Below are 23414 nucleotides of genomic sequence, written 5' to 3' on the forward strand. Positions count from 1 at the left end.
AGAAACAAAATGCCGTGGCAGTGGGTGAAGCTCATTAGACATAATTTCTGTGGATTTTTGCCTCTTCGACAGAGAGCGAGTGTTGATGTCTTAGGATGTTGAGGATCTGTGTAGAAGAAATCTTGACAGTTTTGTTATTTTACTCGACGGAGGAGTCAGGCTGGGTTAGACCCGTAACCAGGAATCAATATAATGTTTCATTTGTTTACTTACTACGTATTTGTTCGGGGGGAACTATCTTTTGCCGCGGTGTGTTATAACGATGCAGGAATATGTTTTGAAAATCAATGTCAACATTCAAGCAATTTTTGCGATTTTATTTTGGTTTAGTACGTACCATTTTTTTTTACATTTTTATTTGGGGGTCGACTTTTTGTGTTTTCCTTTTATTTTTTATTTTCGGGACTTTGGTATTTTTGCGGGAGAGGAGGGGGACTTCACTCGGCGTGATTCGAACCCACGACACCTTCAATGCTAAAGCAGATAGACATATTGCCGCGAGTCCACCGAGCTAGCCCGGTAGCTACAGAGGCAGTTCGAATCTTGTTAGCAGCAGGTACCGTAACGATTGATGTTATTTATGTTAATTTTGAAGCTTAAGTCAATTCCAAGCCCCGGGTAATCAAGAGCCGAAATACAAAAACCAAAGTCTCGAAGATCTCTTCAAATTGAATTTTGCCTTCAACTTGAAATTGCATTTTTGTTGTCTGTACACCTTACCTCGTCCTATGACACTATTGAAAGTTAATACAGATATTATGTTAATATTTTGAAGCTTGAGTCAATTCCAAGCCCCTGTAATCAAGAGACGAAATACAAAAACCAAAGTCCCGACGATCTCTTCAAAAATGAATTTTGGTTTTAACTTGAAATTGCATTTTTGCAATAATCCCTCCCCTGCCTCTTCCTATAACTAAAAATTCTTTTTAATATTGAACTGATTAAACGGAGCAGGAAATTTGTTGGGCACTAACAAAAATTCTTTAATTTTTGAGTTTCCTTTTGTAAACTGACGCACAATGAAACAAAACAATGACATGAGATTAAACTGTCAAATTTGGAGATATTGAAAGACGAAAACTTTGATTGAGGTTTGACGTTGACAAAATAAGGAGATGTACGACGTAGCAATATAAATCCATTCTGTCCAATTTTTTTTTGAGTCCTTGGCATTTCCCCCTCTCTATTTGTCATTTAACCACATGAACACAATAAATGCTTTATAAGTAATGCAGAAAAGCCACCAAAAGCACATATTATTTTATTTTTGTTTTGTTGAGGAAATTTGAGAAATTATATAGTCATACAAAATCAGATACAATTTCCATCGTATAACTGAACATCTGTCAGTGTTGTATAAGACACAAACGTCCACAGATATAATATATTAAACTTAAACCGTTTACAGATAATGATAGAAAGCTGCCCTTTAAATTTTACTTGCTGGGGTGCTGTTGTTTTTATGAGTAAACCAATTTCAAAAAAATTACTTTAGCATGATATGTACAACGGATTTACGCAACCCTCCTGAAAACATTGCTCTGTTGTTATCTTTTTGTTTACTCTCAAAAACTGACGACTAATGAAGCTGAAACTCTCATCACATGTAAGTTGTACTACATACATCTTCATTCACAGTGAATTAAGATTCATGTCATGACCAAAAATTTGATATACAAAAGGTATCAAAACCCTTTCAGATGTTATCATCCCGCATCTCTGGATCTCAAGACGTTAGAAATAGCACTTCCTGAGCTCGATTAGAAGTAGAATGTTTTTTTTTAATTTTATTGAAAGGCATCGGACACTATTGGTAATTACTCAAAATTATTATTAGCATACAACCTTACTTGGTAACGAGTAATGGGGAGAGGTTGATAGTATAAAACATTTTGAGAAACGGCTTTCTCTGAAGTTATGTGGTTTTCAAGAGAAGTAATTTTCCACGAATTTGATTTCGGTACCTCAGAATTAGATTTTGAGGTCTCAAAATCAAGCATTTGAAAGCTCTCAACTTCGATGACCAACTGGTTTCACAGAAATATTATTTTATGCATATATTGAGATACACCAAGAGTGAGAAGACTGGTCTTTGACAATTGCCAATAGTGTCCAGTGTCTCTATTAGATGGACATTTGCATCGGGGATAAAGAATCTTAGGGGTTTACCCATTGCACCGGTGTATGTACTGTTAGCACTGTATACTCAGTACTTACCCGAGTTCTGTGAAGAAACAAAAATCACAGGCATATTACTCGGTTGGGATTCGAAGCCAAAACCTTATATTGTTTTCTTGTAAAGTTTCTTATATATTATTTTTTCCATAAGCCGATCTCCTTTAGAGATCAATACGTCTGATTTCCAAATGAATTCTTACATTGCGTCAAAGGGTTACCTTTGAGTTTAACTATACAGTACTGCTTTTCAATACTAACAAACGCTATCACAGCGCAAGGTCGACTAAAGACATTTCACATAATATAAAATAAAATACACAAAGTTGACATTTACAAGAAACTGCCAGTACTATTTCCGCACGGTTAGAGTAAAGTTCGTGTGTATATTAGGAGGAAAGCATTGATTAGTTCTCCCCAGCAGAACGCCGTAATTACGTTTATATAATCGGCGGTTCGGTTTATTTGCTCAGTGTGGTCGTTGGGAGAAATAGACCATAGACGGCGGGAAAATGTGTCCAGCGCTCGGTGCTCGATCTTCCTTAAATGTCAGAGAATATCGACTTAACTTAACCTGCGTGCTTCGACTAGGTGACTTTGACCACTTCAAGAGTGCTATTTGATTAAAACAATGTAATAATAATAATTTGATATACATTTTCACCCACAGCGTGCACGGTCGTGTAAGGATAGTATTTCAACCTGTCAGTGTTTGTGGAGTATACAGGGGTGATTTCGTATACAGGGGCGATTTCATATTTTGTGGACTTTACTCAATGGGTCCACTTTTATGAAGAGTACATTCTTTGGGAGGGCAGATCATGAAGCAAATTTTCTTCTCAAATTTAAATTTGGTTCTCAAAGTTGAGACCCGAAAAGTCTGAACACTTTAAGGCTGGCACTTGTGGAAACTAAGGGGAACGCCAGAGGCTCGAATCCGTTCTAAACTATCGATTAAGGTTCATTCAAAACTTGTTTTGAGTACTAATAACGAGCTACTTTTTAACGGCTCTGAGCATGCGTACACACATGCTCAGTTTTGCGCGCGTAGGTCTATAAAAATATTAAGCACGCGCACAACTCTTTGAAAAAGCGCCGTACAAAAGTCTCCCTTTGAGTGCTGATAAGTAAAGGGGTGACACATCTCATTCAATTGACTATTGACTAAATTTTATAATTTGGTTCAATCTCTTAAATGAACGATCTCACGATTGATCCGCCGACCAATCGATCAATCGATCGGTACAAAGATTGGCAAACTGTTCGATCAAATCAAAACTAGGGAAAATACCATTCGCGTAAAAGGTGTACTCGAAAGCGACTTTGACACGAGAGCAATTTAGCAAGGGTCCCTTGCTAAATTGTAGCATGGTTGTAAAATGTAACAAAATGTACCTCGTGTGGAAGGAAAGCAATTTGTTCTAATGTCCAAGTTCTCTTGCAAAATCTTCTTACACATCGCTACATTTTACAACCATGCTAAAATAAGCAAGGCACCCTAGTTAATTTGATGTCGTGTGAATAGCACTTTTATCCACACAACCAATCTATAATACAGCCCCATATCGCACCACCAAAGTAAACGCGAACATGCCATTATCGCCATTACTACAAGAAGCTAGTTGTCATGGAGATAAAGAAAAAGGGGGTTGAATCGAGCGAAGGAGCAATAACATTTCACGAGCACGACGTTTAATCAATTGTATAACCACTATTTAAAAGTGGATTGGGTGACTCAAATTGACGCCATTTGTCGCTAATGCATCCGCGTTAATGGGTGAGCATGACAATGGGTTAGTGCACACTCTTACTTAACTTATTGCCAGCCAAACTTGATTATATCCCCCTTAAAATGTGAGTCTAACGAAATTAAACTGTAATTGCTGGGTCCGTCCAGGTGGGATATTGTTTATGGCTCTTAGAGCATCTCCGTGATTAAGTGTGGGGAGAGACGGGAGGGGAGGGGCGTAGAAAAGAAAAGTATTTTTTTCGTGCGTATTTTTGGCTGTTTGCAGAGATTTTATTGTGCAATGCATTTTGCTCGTGTACTTGCTTTGTGATCCCAGACAATCGCGTTTTCATTCACACAGAACCCAATAGTGAGTGAGAGCCACACAACAACAACGTAGTATTTGAACTTGTATCTAAAGCACTGGACACTATTGGTAATTACTCAAAACAAATGTTAGCATAAAAATTGGTAACTAGCAAAGGAGAGCTGTTGATAGTGTAAAACATTGTGAGAAACGGCTCCCTCTGAAGTAATGTAGTTTTTTGAGAAAGAGGTAATTTGATTTGGTAGGAAGTCTACAACAGCTTTCGAGGCTTTTTCTTGAGGAACGTTTCACTTCGAGAAGTAAGGTGGTTATGAACTAAGATACATGTTTGTATGCATCAATAGTTTAATCTGATAGAGTTAACTGCTAACGGTGGGGCTTTTTAGATTGCGTATATTCCTTTTAGGTATAATTCTTCCTGCTTATTGAAGGATATATTCGCTCCAGATTTTCAGCGATATCTCAAAAACGCGACCTTCTGAAATGAATTTGTTTACATGTTAGTTAACTGTATATCTACATTTAAAAAAAAATTAACAGTTAAAAAACCCGAAGGTTTTCTTTCCCTTTAAAGGCAGTAGACACTATTGGTAATTACTCAAAATAACTAATAGCATAAACATTTCTTGGTAACGAGTAATGGGGAGAGGTTGAAAGTATAAAACATTGTGAGAAACGGCTCCCTCTGAAGTAACGTAGTTTTCGAGAAAGAAGTCATTTTCCACGAATTTGATTTCGAGACCTCGGGTTTAGAATTTGAGGTCTCAAAATCAAGCATCTGAAAGCACACAACTTCGTGTGACAAGGGTGTTTTTTCTATCATGATTATCTCTCAACTTCGACGACCAATTGAGCTCAAATTTTTACAGGTTTGTTATCTAATGCATATGTTGAGATACACCAAGTGAGAAGACTAATCTTTGTCAATTACCAATAGTGGCCAGAGTCTTTAAAGGCAGGAACGAAATTGTCAGTGAACAGTGCGTAAAAATTAACAGCTTTGCATTTGTCTGACAATCAAAAGCAATTATAGAAAACACTTGCTCGCTAAAGATTTTTTTCTCAAACTTGATTAGTAAACAATTATTGAGCCTTCATGATTCTTAAAATGGTCTTCAACTCTTCAACTAGAAGACTCGTGTGTCGCGGGGAGGAGAGGGGGTCGATGGAACACGGGTAATGACCTCGACTATCAGAGTTCAGATGAACTTCTTGTTTAGAAGAAGGAACAGAATGCTTTAAAAAGCTGTCTTACAAAGATGCTAGCTCCACGGAAGCATTTTTTTGTTGCACTTTATCATCAAGAATGTTCCTGATTTTTGTTAAAGTCACCTGGAAATAGAATTTTGTTTTCTTTTAAACATAAGAGTATATGCTTACGAACAATAAAACAATTTTGTTTAGTAATTGTTTGACACGATTTATATGTTTAAAAAATATATAAAGTTGTTTGGGGGCTGACTCCGCCTACCCCTTTTGTGACGGTAATCGAGGCAGACTTTGCCTGCAATGCGAATAGTAAACACACGTGCAAAGTACATGTACGTCCAAGTCGTGAGTTGGTACATTTCAAAAAGTATTTTTCTGCATTCAGCAGCAATACACCTGGTCGGCATTGCCGGAATTTTTTTTTTTTTTTCTTTGAAACGTACAAACTCACGACTTTGTCCGACATGTACTTTGCAATTGTGTTTACTCTACGCATTACAGGCAAAGTCTGCCTCGATTGACGTCACGAACAGCGCCCTCTCGGGTCGGGGTCTACTCTTAAATTTGTAAATAACATAAGAACTGATTTTTAAAAACCTTAGTTAACTGTTTATTCACATTCCACTCATCAAAACACATATATTAGTGACAAAAGCTTTATTTTGAAAAAATACCACTTCCAGGTGACTTTAAGGATTCCCTTTTTTTAATCGATTTAGAGAAATATTTTGAAGTTATACATTATGAGACCCAATTATGTGGCACCTTATAATGGTTTACAAGGTGCTGCAGCGCATTAAGCAGCCACTGCCAGGAACACATGGCGATAGGTGTTAATGGGAGCTTTTACGTGCATTACACAACGCACGCGACCAACGGCTTTACGTCCCATCCGAAGGACGACAAATCGCAAAGTAAATGAAAGCACTTTGATATTTTTCTGTTGTATTTTCTCACCAGGGTTTCCAGAACGACCAAGGCGCCTACGTGTGTTTGTTAATGGTTGGCTAAACGATGGTGCCGCAACACGCGTCTTCTACTCTAAGGTGGTACCGGTCTTCCAGGCGGCAGGAACCAGACTTGACGTCATAGGTGATTAAAATTAATAAGAAATGACGGCCATTGCTACAGCTATATAGACCTTTCTTTGCAACATCACAGGCCGAGTTGTTGCCAACCTAGAATGGAAAACTATTGGAAGCAATAATGCACAGCAAAAACAGTTTTACGGCTTTGGCAATGACCATACTATGGTTATGGCTTAATTACTGCTGGCTATATGTTACAGCAAAACACATAAAACAAAAAGCCGGTTGCAGTCCTAGACACACTTATTTTAGTGCTCAAAATGATTAGTCACTTAGTGTACATATTTTCGCCAATCTACATATTACCCGCAAGTACACTTCAACTTTAATTACCGGTTTAACAGACGAACAGCATATAACAAGAAAGCGTATGACGTCACAACGAAGCAGAACCGTATCTAAAGCCTTTGAAATGTTGTTTGTCTTCTTACCATTAAAACAAATTGGTTCCTAAATGAAGATAATGTCTTTTTGCAACAAATTTTATCCACTGCTTTCCCAGACAGCTCCGTGTACTTTCAAGGCAGACTGCTGACGTTCTAATAAAAATGTAAATTTTACCCTTTTGCATGGTGCCTAGAATGTATACGCTGCAAATTTAACCAAATTATATCCCTTGGATTATTGAAATGAACAGACCATGGGTAGGGCTGTTTCATAATTCCTGGTTGGCTTTGTTTTGTTCAATGTTCTGGCTACGTAACTCTATGTATGCACTAACAATTTATTCAGTTACTGATGCTATTGGTAAGGTGCAGTTACATTAAAGATGCTATGTCAGATTTTTGGCCGATTTTACCCAACAATTTTGATTTAAAATTCAATAGTCTTTTTGATGGGGGTCGAGAAAGTTACAAGCTTTCATTTGAGCCATTGCTCAAAAAAGTCCGCAAATTATTAGTAGCAGGGAAATAAAGTGCTCAAACATAGTTTTTGTCGGGATCCCGACAATATATCACGTGACCAATTTGTATGTGTTTTATAAGAAACGTTTTAAATATTTGTCATGATGGTTCCTGACAGTTAAAAGTACAAGTTAAACTTGTTTTCGTACTCTTTGAAATACCATTCACTCAAAAACAAAATATTTTTTAATGTCTGTGGCCAAAAAAACTGACATAGCCTCCTTAAAGACAGGCTGTACTTTTAAGTATTATTGTCAAAGATCAGTCTTCAAATTAAAGTTTATCTCAACATATTATTTTTTTCATTTTATATTTTGTTTTTGTTATGCACAAAAACAATATACCTTTGAAGGTTTGGGCTTACTTGGCCTTTGGAGATGCAAGAGAACAATGAAGCAAAAACACACTCCTTTTTTGCATACAGCATTGCGCTATCAGGATTTATATTTTCTGTTTTGAAATGTCAAAGACGAGTATTCTCATTTTGGTGTATCCCAAAACATGCAAACAAAACAAAACTGTGGAAGTTTGGCCTTAAAGGGTCTATGTACTTTTTGTAGGACAAAAAGCACAATATCCACGTACTTACACAGTTTGAAGATCATGATAGTAGAAAGCTTCCCTGAAAATATTACTTGCTGAGGTGTTGTAGTTTTTGAGAAATGAGTAACACAATATCATGAAAATATTTTTTTTCGTCATTTAAAAACGTATTTGCATGACATTGTTTTACTAATTTCTCAAAAAATACAGCACCTCAGCAAGTAATATTTTCAGGGAAGCTTTCTACTATCATTATCTTCAAACTGTAAGTTTAATGTTAATCTGTGGACATTGTGTTTTATGTTACAAAAAGTACCAAAATCCTTTAATTGGTAAAGAAATAATAAACGACAAATTACCCTGTTGCATATAGAATTGTGTGATTTCAGATGCCTGAGAAAGAATTCATGCCTGAAGTCTTTCTCAGATTGAAATGTTGGGTGAAAACAAATATTTATTTAAAACAACTACTTAAAGGAACGTTACAGAATTGGTAAGAAACAAAGATCACACTCTACATAAAACTTACACGGTCTAATGATGATGATAGTTGAAAACATCCCTTGAAATATTTCTGTCTGAAATGTCATATTTGATGAGAAATAATAATAATCTAACTTCGCGTTTGGAGTTTATCGCTCAGTGAGCGTTTTATTCATGTTTATTTTGGCGTCGATGCAATGCAAAATTTGTAATCGGTTTTTCACTATTCTCTCGTGAACCAGATGGCCGATCGATCTCAAACTTCTACAGGTTTGTCGGTTTGTGTATATGGTGGATTTCATAAAATAGTGCTTACACTGTCAGCAACTGTTTGGTTAGCAAAAACCGATTCTGTAATGTTCCTTTAAAAATGGGTCGGTTCGAACAAGCATCAACAGCTCTCCAGTGCTCTTTACAAAGGAAGTTTTTATGGTCAATAATTAATGGAGTCATTACTAAAGGTATACCCTCCCTTGACAATAAGCGAATAGTAAAGTTCGTATGCAATTGTTTTTAGAAATACAAGTTAAACCGAACATGATGACAAATGCAGAAAATGTTACATTTTTTTTCTACCAACATTTCCCCCTAGTTACATCAAGAGAGGGCAGTGCCCACCAGATTCTTCAAACCGTTGATTTAGACAGTTACGATGGGTGAGTGTTAATAATGTCCGATTTGAATGTTCATGATTCAAATTTAACATATGTTAAATATTCATGATCTTGTTGAATATCATATGAATGAGCTTTCCCTCAAGAAGATAATATACACAACGATGAACTCACGCTCTACCGCAAACATCTACTGACCTCCCAAACTTTAGCTCAAAACAACGGCTTCCCTCTTGGCTCCTACCCCGCCCCAATTCATGTATTTGCCCCCACTGGACCCGCCCCGTTGACAATTTCTGGTTACGCCACTGAAAAACCACAAATAATTTAATATCACAACAAAGGACACCTTAAAGGGAAGGTACACGTTTGGTAATTACTCAATACAAACATGAACTTAAAAACTGACCGGTAACGAGCATTGGAGAGCTGTTGATAGCATAAAACATTTTGAGAAACGGCTCCCTCTGAAGTAGCATAGATTTTGAGAAAGAGGTAATTTCTCACTAAAATAATAAAAGACTAGCCAGAAGTCTTTTATTCCTGTTTGAAAGCACACAAATTCGTCCAACAAGTGTGTTTTTTTCTGTCATCATTTTCTCGCAACTTTGATGACCAATTTAGCTCAAATTTTCAATTTTTTTTTAAATTTGGTGCTTATGTTGAGATACATCAATTGACAAGACCGGTCTTTGACAATTACTAATAGTTTCCAATGTCGTTAAGTCATGATAACAATTAATAGCACCAATAGTTTCAAGCTGCCTCTAGCATAGAGCTATAAAAGCTCCACGGTAAGACACTCACTCTAGAATTGTAAAGGTCGCGGGTCCCAATCCCACTTGAGTGACACGTCTGTCTGTTTTTTCCACAAAACTCGGGAAAGTACTGAGTTTACCTTGCTAACACACATCGGTGTATAATATGGGTAAAACCCAAAAATTAATATTCTTTATCCCCTATGCAAACTTAACATCTAGTAACACCAGTTATATTTAAACTAATACAAATCCTTATCTGTCCTGTATTTAGGGTTGTTTGTGTGGGCGGTGAGGACACAGTGAACGAGGTGGTACATGGTCTCTTGGAGAGGACTCAGGTGGATTCGGACCTTGTGGACATTGATCCGGATACTAAGCTTACTAAGTGTGACATACCGCTTGGTATCGTCCCAGTTGGTGATTATCTCAATTTTGATCAATTTTTAAATTCTTGTATCCAGCTTTATTTTCTTCAAAAATGTGTACTGTGACGTAAACTTTTTGTGTCAAGAAATCAAAATAACTGACTCTAAGTTCGTTTTTCAGGAATGTTTAACACCGTTGCTCATTCGTCGCAGGGTACCAGCGATGCATTCACAGCAGCTCTCAACATCGTTCTTGGTAAATTTGAATTTTAAAATACGGATTTCTAAAACAGTAGGTGCATTTTGTGTTTTTCAACAACCAGCCCGAGCTTTGTTTGATAATAACTTGAGTTGAAGCACCCATTAATTCATAGTTTTGGTCGAATAAATTACTAACAGAAAAAAATGTAATGTAGCATTACGTAACGATACGCTACGGTATGTTCGTAACGGTACGTACTAAACGTCAGGTTAAACATTACGTAAAATACGTAGAACGTTACAGTACGTTTCTTTTCATAACGTTATGTTACATTTCGTAGCGTGAAAAGTGACGTTACGTTAAATGTATTTAAATATTGTTACGTTTTATGCAACGCAACGTAAAAAAGTATGGTCCAATGCCCACACTTCGTGTATCACAACCTGTATATCAAATAACAAACCTATGAAAATAACGGGGAAAACCCACCCTCTTATCCGCGCGTTTCGCCGTGTCATGCCATGTGTTTAAAATAAATCCGTAATTCTCGACAACGAGAATTGATATTGTTTTACTGTTTTCTCAAAAAGTAAAGCATTTCATGGAATAATACTTCAAGAGAAGTCTTTCACCACTACCTTCTGTAAACCCTGTAAGTTATTTGTAAATCTGTGAACTTTTATTTTCTTTCTGTACCGAAAGGGTCCAATGGCTTTAAGTAACCATTGTTATTCTCCTTTTCTTGACAGGTCACCGACACCCATTGGACGTGAGTGCAATCTTCCACAACCGAGCTTTTATTCGGTTTGGTTTTTCCCTGATGTACGGCTTCGGTGGCGACTGTCTCCGGAGGGCTGAGAGGAGAAGAACCAAGGGCGTGGTCGGGTCAAGAGCAGCAGAGTACGCAACAGTCAGAAGTGTCTTCAAATTGAGGTAATTCCGAAACAAAGTCTTCTACTATCATCATCATTAGACTGTGTAAGTTTTATGTAAATCTGTGATCTTGTAAATTTTTGTTTTTACCAATTCTGTAACGTTCCTTTAAAGACACTGGTCACCTTTGGTGATTGTAAAAGACCAATCTTCTTACTTGGTGTATCTCAACATAAATATGCATAAAATAACAAACCTGTAAAAACTTGAGCTCATTGGTCTTCGAAGTTGCGAGATAATAACGGAAGAAAATACACCCTTGTCACCCGCCGTTGTGTGCTTTTAGATGCTTGATTTCGACTGAGAAATTACTTCTTTCTCAAAAACTACGCTACTTAAGAGGGAATTTTGTTACTATCAACAGCTCTCCATTGCTCGTTACCAAGTAAGTTTTTATGCTAACAATTATTTTGCGTAATAATTACGCAATAGTGTCCAGTTCCTTTAACCTTACACTGACATCGTTTACAACATACGTCATTTGTTTTCGCGTGAACATTATTTTCATTGATGCTTGTTTTCTTTTTATAGACCGTATCGTTGTTCTGTTGAGTATCTACCGTCCGAGTCAAGCCTGGTGATAACCGACAGATTGCCTTGTAGAACGGGGTAAGTGAAATGGCCCGCACGGTAAACGTTTTCGTTGGTAAAATATTATGACATAAAAATGGTGTGTCGTGGTCTAGCGGTTATTAAGAGCACCGGACTCAAACTCTGGTGTTTCTGAACAGCAGAGTGTGGGTAAGCAAGATACTTAACCATGATACTTTGTCCTTCCGGATGGGACATAAAGCCTTTGGTCCCGTGTGTTGTGTAACGCACGTAAAATAACACATTGCACTTATCGAAAAAGATAAGGGTTTGCCCCAATGTTCATGTTTTAATTGGCAGCATATTGCGCCACAGCACCTTGTTAAAACAATAACGTTGTGTCAAGGAATATGTCTCATAATTACAAAACGTTGCTCCACAGGAAAAAGACTGAGCTCTTTGATACGCGCCCCTTAAGTTGTGTCAAAGCGATATAAGAACCAAGTAGGCCTATTAATTTGACTACAATTTCACTTTAAAGGATTCGGGTACTTTTTCAAAATGTCCACAGATTTACATTAAACTAACAGGGTTTGAAGATAATGATAGTGGGAAGCTTCTCTTCAAATATTACTAGCTAAGGTTGATGTGTAGTTTTTGAGAAATGAGTAAAACAAGTCACAACATAATTTTGGTCTCATGAGACCAACATTATTTTAGCATGTAAAATCCCCTTAACCAGTTATGATATTATACCAAAACCATAGCATAACTGGTTAATACGTTTTAACATGCTAAAACTGAGACGGAAATTATTACTTTTACTCATTTCTCAAAAACTACAGCACCTCAGTAAGTAAAGTTTCAAGGGAAGCTTTCTACTATCAAAATCTTCAAACTGTGTAAGTTTAATGTAAATCTGTGGACATTGTGGTTTTTTTTTGTTAGGAAAAAGTACATATACCCTTTAAAGGGTCTACTGGGTACTTTTTGCAGGACAAACAAACACAAAAAACCCACAATGTCCACATATTTACATTTGAAACTTACACAGTTTGAAGATGGTAGAAAGCTTCCCTTAAAATTTACTGAGGTACGTTAGTTTTTGAGACAATGAGTAAAACAAGTCACTTCGTCTCAGGAGACAAAAACTAAAAGCATGTAAAACGTATTTTCGTGCACCGTTTTACTCATTTCTCAAAAACCTCATCGAGTATTATTTTTAAGGGGAAGCTTTTTATTATAATTTTCTTCAAACTATGTAAGTTAAACGTAAATCTGTGGACATAGGATAAACATTGCTAAATTGTCGAATAAAGAAGATAGAACCTGTCACGGTAAATATTATGTGCACAAGTTAAACACAGTAGACATAAGACAGGCAGCTCGAATTTTCTGATTGAGAAATAATGGCAATAATTAGCCTAAATAAATTGGCAATGTGATGCAGTAACACTGGAGATAGCCTGTGAACTATAGAGCTTCGCTCGCGAAAACCCGTTGACCTCAAATTGTAATACAATCCACTAGAAACTCCAGCTAATTATATCTTAATTTGCTCTAAATGTAATCAGCACATCGCTCAATCTATCGATCGACAGGTGTGCGACATGCAAGACCGAGCACCCGAAGGATAGGACACAGGGTGAAGACCCCCCCGGGGAACCAGGAGCGAAAGACGGCACTAGCGAAGTGCCCGAAGTCGGTGGTGGTGGAGGGACCGGACACGGCAGAAATGGGAGAGCTAATGGGAAGTGTGTTCGTGTTGTAGAGGGCAGTAGTGAAGAGCAGCCGGATAGGGGAACGACAGGTAATTGTCTTTGATGATCGGTGTGTGCTCATTTTGGTGCCCATGTTATGGTCAGTTCCGAAAGGTTCCGAAAGGTTTCGGGTTCGAATCCTACCAATGAGTATATAATAAGTTACTTGGTTTGTTCTAATCATACAACCAATGTTTGTATGAGAGGGACTGGCTGTTGCCAGCGCGGTTTTTTGTTATCCCCTTTTGGGAGTTTGCCGAGTTCCATTGACGGGAACATCATCTAAAAATAAACAAATGAACAAACAAAACAACAGCTCTGGTCTCAACCGACCGAGTTCCACTTTGTCGTCAAACCAATCCCAAAGCAGGCCATACCGTCAAAGTAACTAACTTGAGGTTGAACTGCTAAAAATGTTTAAAATAAGCCACTCACTTCACCAGCCCTTTTAACGCTAACTCACGGCCAGAGACTCCCAAATTTGTTGAAGATTCTTAATACTTTCCACTTGTCCAATTTATCAGACTCTCACATACCTGACGGTGAATGGATCAGCCTGACGGGTAACTTTCTTAGCATCAGTGCGTTGACCCTTCCTAACCTCTGCAGCTGGTGCCCCCGTGGCCTTTCACCTTTGACCCACCTAGCGGATGGTCGGCTTGACCTGGTGCTGGTACGGGACACGGCCAGGGGGGAGTTTGTGCAGCATCTAAGGCGGCACGCAACCACCAAAGACCAGGCAAGATTCCATAACTTTTTCGTAATCAATATTAATGGGAAAGGTACAAATATTGGGATGGGTTATATGCCAACTTTGTAAAAAGTACCATCGCCCTTTCTCTTACTGAACGCAATTGGACAGTAGAGTTGTTACCAAGCGTAAATCATACACACACTTTTGCATTAATTCACGATGGACGAATAGTTCACTATCTATAACTTATTATAATAATTACCCATATAACCCATATTACAATAATAACCCATCCTTTCATTAAAAACATCCTTTGTCCTCGCCACTTCATTCCTATTGGTTCATAGCCACCAATATTGTCTCTGAAATAGAAACTTTGATTGGCTGTTATTTTCCCGCTTCCCTCTGGATCCTTTCCTTAATCCCTTTCCCCCTCTCTTTTTCTATAAATGGATATGTATTTGTTTGTACTTGTTTTATGCCTCTGAAGAAGGTCCGGATTGGATCGAAAGCTAAGGCCATCTACCCTATTCATTATTATAATAATTATTACATAGTGGTTTATTTCGCTTACGTGCACTCTAAGCTGCTAACCTTCCTGAACCCGTCAACCGCCGGTTCTTTTCACAACCAACACTACCCAAAAGAGAATGTCACTCTCTTCTTGTATAATTATGGTGCTACCGCACACCTCACCTGACTTCAGTTAATTGTTGTGTCAAAACAGCCAGAAATAGGACCTATCATAATCGGAAGCAGCCTGCCACACTATAATTAGGCCAAACTACTCTTTTTGTTTATGCATATAATTATCGTCTGTTGTTTATTTCAGTTCGACTTCCCATTCGTATCCGTCCACTGCGCAAGAGCCGTGCGCATCCTCCCCCTGGGCTGGGATGACAAACCATGTACGTCACTCACCGAAGACAGTCAGAGTGACGTAGGAGATTTCAACAGCGAAGAAGCCTCTCTCAAAACAGACATTGGGGGCGCTGTAACGGCAACCACGAAGAAGGAGTTCTCCATGTGGAACGTCGACATGGAACTCATGGCACCCGTTGCCATGGAGATGAGGTAAAGACCTGAGACGCGATGGGTCCAGCTAGGACTGAGACTTTATAAGGTGCAAGTGATGACACGTTAGGTGTCACTCAGTGTCACAAAATAATCACAAGGAAGTGATGACACGTTAGGTGTCACTCGGTGTCACAAAAAAATCACAAGTAAGTGATGACCCGTTAGGTGTCACTCAGTGTCACAAAAAAATCACAAGGAAGTGATGACACGTTAGGATGCTCTCAGTGTCACAAAAAAGTCACAAGGAAGTGATGACACGTTAGGTGTCACTCAGTGTCACAAAAAACACAAGGAAGTGATGACACGTTAGGTGTCACTCAGGGTCACAAAACAAAATCACACTGAGTAAGTGATTGCATTATCATTATTACTGTGGTCACATGAAGACATGCTACTGATTGTAAACGCCATTTTCATTCACTAATTTATTTTCATTAGTATTATAGTCTTATGATCAATACTGAAGAAAAAGTTTCTTACAATTCCTGACAAGAACAATTCTGAAACCCGTGTTTGATTTATTTCTGGTTTTTTTCCCAAAGGGTACACAACCAACTGCTGACTCTATTCGCATCAGGCATTCAAGAAGCGGAACCTGCGCATGTCAGCTGCGGATGCCTCTGACGTCACAAGGCTCTGCGTCCGTTGACCGCCATTAACAAAAAACAAAGCCAAGATCAACAGACCTTGGGTCACTACCGGCTTATAATTATTACTTCCGGTACATATTGCATTCGTTACTGGAACCAGTACCAAGGAACCAACTCGTCCGAAACCAACTCGTCCAGAACCAACTCGACTCTCGTTGGATGACTTCCCTGATGGGTTGAACAAGCCACATCAACCCCTTGCCATTGTTTAATAAAGTCCGTCTTCCTATTTTTCTATGACACGTTATAATGAAATGAAACCACTAACTTGGTTCATCAACACCTTGACTTGTGGACAACTCGTTAAAATGTCTGTCGTGGTGATACCGAGACGGCTCTCTCGCAATTATCTCACAAGAGGGCTGCTCTCTGCACGAGAGGGCTGCTCTCTGCGCGAGAGACTATTGCTGAGAGCTAGAGCAGTATGTCTCCTCACTCAGATATCAGCCCTCTCGTGAGATAGTTTGGCGAGAGCCGTTTCGCCATCACCGCGGCAGACATTTTAACGACTTGTCCACAAGCCTAATCAGCAGCCAAAGGTGAATGCCACAAGGCAACAGAGAGATTGGCCCTGAAACATGAGAAGTTCTTCCGAAATACAAGTGTTACTGGCTATTCATGAGCTACTTCTATATACAGTGACTAGAGTTGTTCGGGCTTCAAGTATTAAGAGTATTATTTTAGTGGACGCTATAGGTAGCAGCAGACATGCGTTAAGACATGTCAATGTTCTGTATGCACGAGCAAGATCACCACGTAGAGTGTGATAGAGTGTTGAGGGTGCACTTAACACAATCAACCACTAGAGGGCTCCCTTTGTAATAAATGCGACTGTTACTAAAAGATTATCATTGGTGTGAATACCATCTTTGAGGAAACCTGGTGCAGTTCCACCACTAGAGGGCTGTCACCACAGGAGCAACACAATCTCCACGCGACAACTCGTCTTGCAGACACGTAGCATTAGACTATAATGCTTAACTGCACTTTCACTTTATAGTTTTAGTTAAACATTTTGATAAACATACTTTGAACAAAATGTAACTACTTTATCTTATAATTTAGTGTAAAATACGAAAAAACGCTACGGTGAAGTTATCTTGAGTGAACACAAACTCAAAACTACGGGAACAATGAACTATTATCTAGCCAACGTCCCTAAATTCCCGATTGTGGAACTACCAAAAACACCAATCATTCCATTAATACAACGTGGTAATAAACAACAACTGATCTAATCATGTAGCTATAGACAGAGTGATCACATGGTGTTTATTTCAAAATCCAAGTTTCATTACTTCATGTTCTCCTTTATGCTCACAACAGCTTCATGAAATTGGGGCCCATCAATTCAATTCAATCCAATTCAATTTTTAATGATCCTACCATGGAGGAAGTTCATTTTAAATACATGCAATACAGACAAAATTAATAAAGCACAAATAAATAAACTACTGGAAATACATTATACTAATTAATCAGGAAACTACATAATAAACCACAATGGAATCATACTGAAAACAACATCTAAGCAGAAAGTAAACAAAGTAGTTAAACACTGAGGTTGAGTAGACGGACAGAGTATGGTATGAAGGAGTTGAGGAACCTGTTTGTTTTGCATCGAAGTGACTGCCATCTCCTACCACTTCTTGGTTCTATGAAGACTTTGTTCAATGCATGGTTAGTGTTACATTCGACTGCCTCTGCTTTAGATCGAACCTTATCTTTGCAAGTTTCATCAAGATCGATGTCTATCCCTAGGATTTTGGATGCTTGTTTCACAACCCGTGCTTTCACTTCGTGTCTGAGAACAATGAACTTTCGATGCTGCAGGCTAAGTCTAAAGTGAGCTTTCATAGCAGGCCTACATCTAAAAACGGGTTTAAATTGTAATGATTTCCCAAACAAAATCAGCTGCCAATCTCTCCTAAATCTACACGAAGTAGGATAATATTTCTCTGATTCCCAAACAAGTCGCTATTTGAGACAATACGGAAGGGACGGACGTCCTTTTCGTGTGAAATTAACACTCACGCAATGACATTATAACAACACGCAAGCCCGAGTCATTGTTCCGATCGAAACGAACATCACCAGACAACATGGATTGAATGTTAACAAGTTTTGTATCAAGTTCCATTTTGCTTTTGGGTTTATACAGACATTGTCATCGAGATCGGTTTCAATCTGGCATTTTTAGCCCGAAGCGATGCAAAATTTAAAGGCACTGGACACTATTGGTTATTACTCAAAATAATTATTAGCATAAACACTTACTTGGTAACAAGCTATGGAGAGCTGTTGGTAGTTTAAAACATGGTGAGAAACGGCTCCCTCTAAAGTAATGTAGTTTTGAGGTAATTTCCCACTCAATTGTTAGTAGACTTCAGGCCTGAAGCCTTTTATTATGCATCTGAAAGCACACAAATTGTGCAACAAGGGTGATTTTTAATGGGTGGTCACTCTCTTGTACATTTGACGACCAATTTGCGTCAAAATTTTCACAGATTTGTTGTTTTACAAAAATATGGGATACACTAGTGAGAATACTGGTCTTGACAATTACCAAAGGTATCCAGTGCCTTTAGGTTGACCAAAACATCGTGTTTTTGTTCATTATTCTCTTGCAACTTTGATGACCAATTGAGTTCGAATTTTCACAGGTTTGGTATTTCATGTATATGTTAAGATACACCAATTGAGAAGACTGGTCTAAGAGATTGTACCAAGGTGCGCCTTTAGAAAATCAAGACGTTGCACATTCAAATGTTGTTGCTGCAAGTTTGCGGTATGTCTGATATGAACAACGTCCCTCCAGGAAATACGATTTGGAACTGGGTGTGTGCCAATATATTGTTGGCTGTACTGTTCCCATAATCACAAGTTTGTCTGTTCTGCCAAGCAACACCACAATATTTGCATGCCTATTTTGGACACGGAAACACTTGTAAGACAATGCTATTTCGGACAATCACACGTAAAATAATTTAATTTTTGATGGCATACTATTAAATTTTTCATTGGTCATAAACAAATGAATTATGCAGCCTCAAGAAACAACGATCTTTATGACATGTGAATGCTCCGATTGAATTTCTCACTTTGACTTTTGAACGCAGATTCAAACGGAGCATTAATTGGGAAACGAAAATTGAATGAGGTGGGTGGATAATCTAATGGATTTTTTTTTTATTGAAATTGGCTGGGAAAACATATATAACGAATTAGGTGACGATTCTTAAATAACAAACATAAACAAAAAACAAGCAATTTAGCAAACAAACACCCGATAAAATATCGTCCCAACAAACAAGCAAACAAACAAAAACACCCCAATCAACAACAAACACTACCCTTACTAACAAAGAAACAAACAAACAACAAAACAAACAACAAAACAAAAAATAACCAATTTACATACAATACACTGATGTCACACATGATCGATTGGTCGAAATGCATTGATATTGATCAATAGCTTGGCCGTGAAACTCAAGGGCGAACAAAACACCCTTGGTCACCCAGAATCGATGTATTGATTAGTTTTATTGCCTTCGTGATCTAATAAAAGAATTGTATTCGACAAAGCAAGCTTAACAATGATGACGTTCCACCCTCGACCAATCTATAGCAAAAGTGCTTTGCCATTGTGCCGCTCAAGGGCATGTCGTAATGTTGCAATGTAATGTTGTGGCTACAGTACTATTGGCTTTACACATCAAACGGCATACTTGGTTTATATTTCAACTAATTACAGATACACATTATTTTGTTATCACACTTTTAACGACAGTCACATGTAATTATGGAGTAAAACAAAAATAACGTTAAAGGGAAGGTACACGGGTCGTTTGGTAATTACTCAAAACAAAGTAAACTTAAAAACTGACTTGGTAACGAGCATTGGAGAGCTGTTGATAGTATTAAACATTGTGGGGAAACGACTCTGAAGTAATGTAGTTTTTGAGAAAGAGGTAATTTCTCACTAAAATATGCAAAGACTTCTGGCTAGAAGTTTTTTTATTCCTATCTGAAAGCACACAAGTTCGTCCAACAAGGGTGTTTTTTTTCTTTTACCATTTTCTCGCAACTTTGATGATCAATTGAGCCCAAATTTTCTCAGGCTTGTTATTTTATGCTTTAAGTTGGAATACACCAAGTGAGATTACTGGTCTTTGACATTTACCAAACATGTACAGTGCCTTTAAAGTAGCAGGATAAGTGTTTTGATAAGCAGAAGCTTGTAAAAAAACAGCCAGGTCTACAGACAACAAACAAAAGGACGGACCAACAGAAGACATGACGACTACTCTGACACAAGTAATGTATAGATCAGAGCGTACTACAGCGAATTCAAAAGTGCGAAAAGAAAGATTGCAGAACAGTGACACAAGACATTGACAACCCTGCAGTGTCCATTTTGCAATATTAATAAGTTTTGGATTATTTTCAAGTCTGAGTATGACTGACGCACGCTAGAGAAAATGTGCGGGAAGTGATTAACACATTTGCTGAACAGAAACAGGTAACCAGCCAAAAATATCATTAAGTTTGTTGCTCATGGCTTGTGCCCCATCCAATTTTTTCTTGGCAAAGAAATTTGTCAGGCAGTGTTTTCTACTTATCAGTTAGCATTGTTTGCCAGGGAAATCTATTTAGAGTGTTGCTGGAACCCTGTGCTGTGGCGGTTGTCGGTTTCATAAACTTTGAAAACAGGAAAAAGTGACATGTATTTGGCTCGGGATGTTACAACACTAACAGCTTTATGAAACTGGGCCCAGGGCGCAAGATTCATAAAGCCTGTAAACACAAAAAACCTGCTAAGCCAAGGGAAATCTTGCTTATCAAAAACAGGTTTCCAGCCAACATTCCATAAAGTTTACATTGTCTCGACTGATGCTCAACAAATGTTTTGCTACGCAAAGAATTTCGCTGAATAGTATTTCCTGCTTAAAGCCATTGGACCCTTTCGGTACAGGAAAAAACAAAAAGTTCACAGATTTACAAATAACTTACAGGGTTTACAGAAGGTAGTGGTGAAATACTTCTCTTGAAATATTATTCCATGAAATGGTTTACTTTTTGAGAAAACAGTAAAACAATATCAATTCTCGTTAGCAAGAATAAATTACGGATTTATTTTAAACACATGTCATGACACGGCGAAACGCGCGGATACAAGGGTGGGTTTTCCCGTTATTTTCTCCCGACTCCGATGACCGATTAAGCCCAAATTTTCACAGGTTTGTTATTTTATATAAGTTGTGATACACGAAGTGTGGGCCTTGGACAATACTGTTTACCGAAAGGGTCCAATGGCTTTAACAGCTTTATGAAAAATTTGACACTGGTAGTTTGCCAAGGTTCTTGAACCGATCTGTATTGTGGTTTCTATATCAGGAACAACCTGAGCAAATACTTGTCACTTTTTCCTGTTTTAAGGTAAATTTTGCTGGTAATCAGTTTCAGCTTTGCAATACTATTTTGTGCTAAGCAAATTTTGTGCCACTACGAAGGCATTATGAAATTGGGTCCTGGCACGTCGGGAGCACGTAACGCCGCGATCGCATTCCAAACTGCATCATGGCTGTGCGGCAGTATGTCTAGTTTATTGGGGCCAGGAATGCTTTATTTACTCGTCCCTGTCCCATCACATTCTGGGTTAGTTTCTTTGTGTTCTCCGTGACGATCTTTGGATTTACGTACGTCGAAGCACAAAGGTCTACCTCCATCGTCGAAGGATTTGCCTGAACCGTTTATGCTGGTTGTATGGATAGACTGGATCCTTATGCTGCGTCATAGTAAAACGTTGCTATAAACAAAGCACCAGTCTACTTACAACATTGTGCGACAATGTCACAAAGATTTTACAGTTGCAACGGTTGGAAACACGTATACGCTGGCCTTTTACCGCTTTCGGGTTTTTATCATTTTCCGCTAAATACGTGACATTTTTATGATTCTACATCCCTAAATTGCGTAAACGGTGAGCCGGTGTGTCCCTTTAAGGGGGAACAGCACCTGGAACGACTTCAATGCAATGTCATGTCTGAAGGTTAAATGTACACTGTGATCCATGATTGATGTTTTAGAAGAGTATTCTTTATCATCTGGTTTTCAGGAAACGAATTTCCTCACTCAAAGAATTGCGGTTAGCAACAAATCAAGCTATCCATGCCTCGTCTTGGATTTTGTCTACCCCTGAAACCGGAACATAGACTTGTAAAGGGGTATTACAGAACTAGGGAAAACAATCATCTAAGATCACAGATATACAAAAAACTTACACGGTCTAATGATGTTAACAGAAAACACCCCTTGCAATTTTATTTATTTATTTATTTTTTTAAATCGATGTGGTGCAAAATGCCTAATCGGTTTTTTTACTATCTCGTTACCCGGATGGCTCATCGATATAAGTTTCTCTTTTGTGTTGTTCTGAAAAGATATATAATATAATATTGGCTATTATTTGGTTTTGATCAAACGGCCTACTTGATTGAGTGCGAGAAAAAAAATCCTAACTATTTACTTTTGGTTTATGTTTACTTTTGGTTTTGTGTGTACATAAAAAGTATCGATATTTCAATACGTATATGCTACTTAATGCTACTTGGGCGTTGTCAAACGTCATGTTGAGTCACATTTGGATAAAACGGAAACAAAATGTCTTGCGAGTTACATCATTTCGGATTCCGCGAAATTCAAGACATCGTTTTTGAGACACCCCAAGACAACTATGACTCGACCATTTTGCAACAGGGGGATCCCACGCATTTGACCCGACAACCATCAGAATCGGCCAACGACCGGCATATTCCCTTGCTTTAATAAATCGGATGAAACAAAACAATGAACGGTACTGTAGCTTTTGTTATTGACAGCCATTAGGGTGAAACTGTTTTTTTATGCGAATGAGCGCAGCGAAGGAGCATGAAAGTGTAAATTCATTGTAATGCGTGGTTTTGATGAAAGTGAAACTTTAGGACATACAAACGAGGAAGTTTCCTGAATTATAAAGTTCAGTCAATCAAACATCCCAATTTATAATTGTTATATTATAAACTTCATATAATCTATACTCTCTTTTCGTTGACACTAATGACCCACCAAGCACCACGACACACCCCCACATCAACCAAAACCCACTTCATCCATACTTCAACTAACATCTAAAAAAAGTTCACATGACGTCATGACAAGCTATGGTGGTTTTTCTGGCGGCCGTGTGACGTCAAGGACGCCAAGCCAGAAGTTGATCTCCCCATTTTGAGGTCAAATAGTTGGCATGCCTGAATGGATAGGCTGTGCATGGCCCTATATGACAATCAATGTAAATTTGCTGGTAGGTACAGGTACATGTGTAC

At 38.2% G+C, this 23414-nt stretch overlaps 1 protein-coding gene across 1 annotated transcript in view; it reads left to right on the plus strand.

Moving 5' to 3' along the window:
- Positions 1-17411, plus strand: part of LOC117300384 (ceramide kinase-like protein) — a 31416-nt gene extending 14005 nt beyond the window's left edge. Inside the window, exons 3-12 of the mRNA XM_033784164.1 lie at positions 6402-6533; positions 9053-9116; positions 10107-10252; positions 10382-10456; positions 11152-11335; positions 11867-11944; positions 13468-13676; positions 14151-14365; positions 15153-15394; positions 15940-17411. Of these exons, the coding sequence (XP_033640055.1) occupies positions 6402-6533; positions 9053-9116; positions 10107-10252; positions 10382-10456; positions 11152-11335; positions 11867-11944; positions 13468-13676; positions 14151-14365; positions 15153-15394; positions 15940-16021 (1427 nt within the window). The 3' untranslated portion in view covers positions 16022-17411. The remainder of the gene's footprint in view (positions 1-6401; positions 6534-9052; positions 9117-10106; positions 10253-10381; positions 10457-11151; positions 11336-11866; positions 11945-13467; positions 13677-14150; positions 14366-15152; positions 15395-15939) is intronic.
- The last annotated feature ends 6003 nt before the right edge of the window (positions 17412-23414 follow it).

The sequence above is a fragment of the Asterias rubens genome, chromosome 15 (assembly GCF_902459465.1).
Source record: "Asterias rubens chromosome 15, eAstRub1.3, whole genome shotgun sequence".
In the NCBI taxonomy this organism is placed as follows: Eukaryota; Metazoa; Echinodermata; class Asteroidea; order Forcipulatida; family Asteriidae; genus Asterias; species Asterias rubens.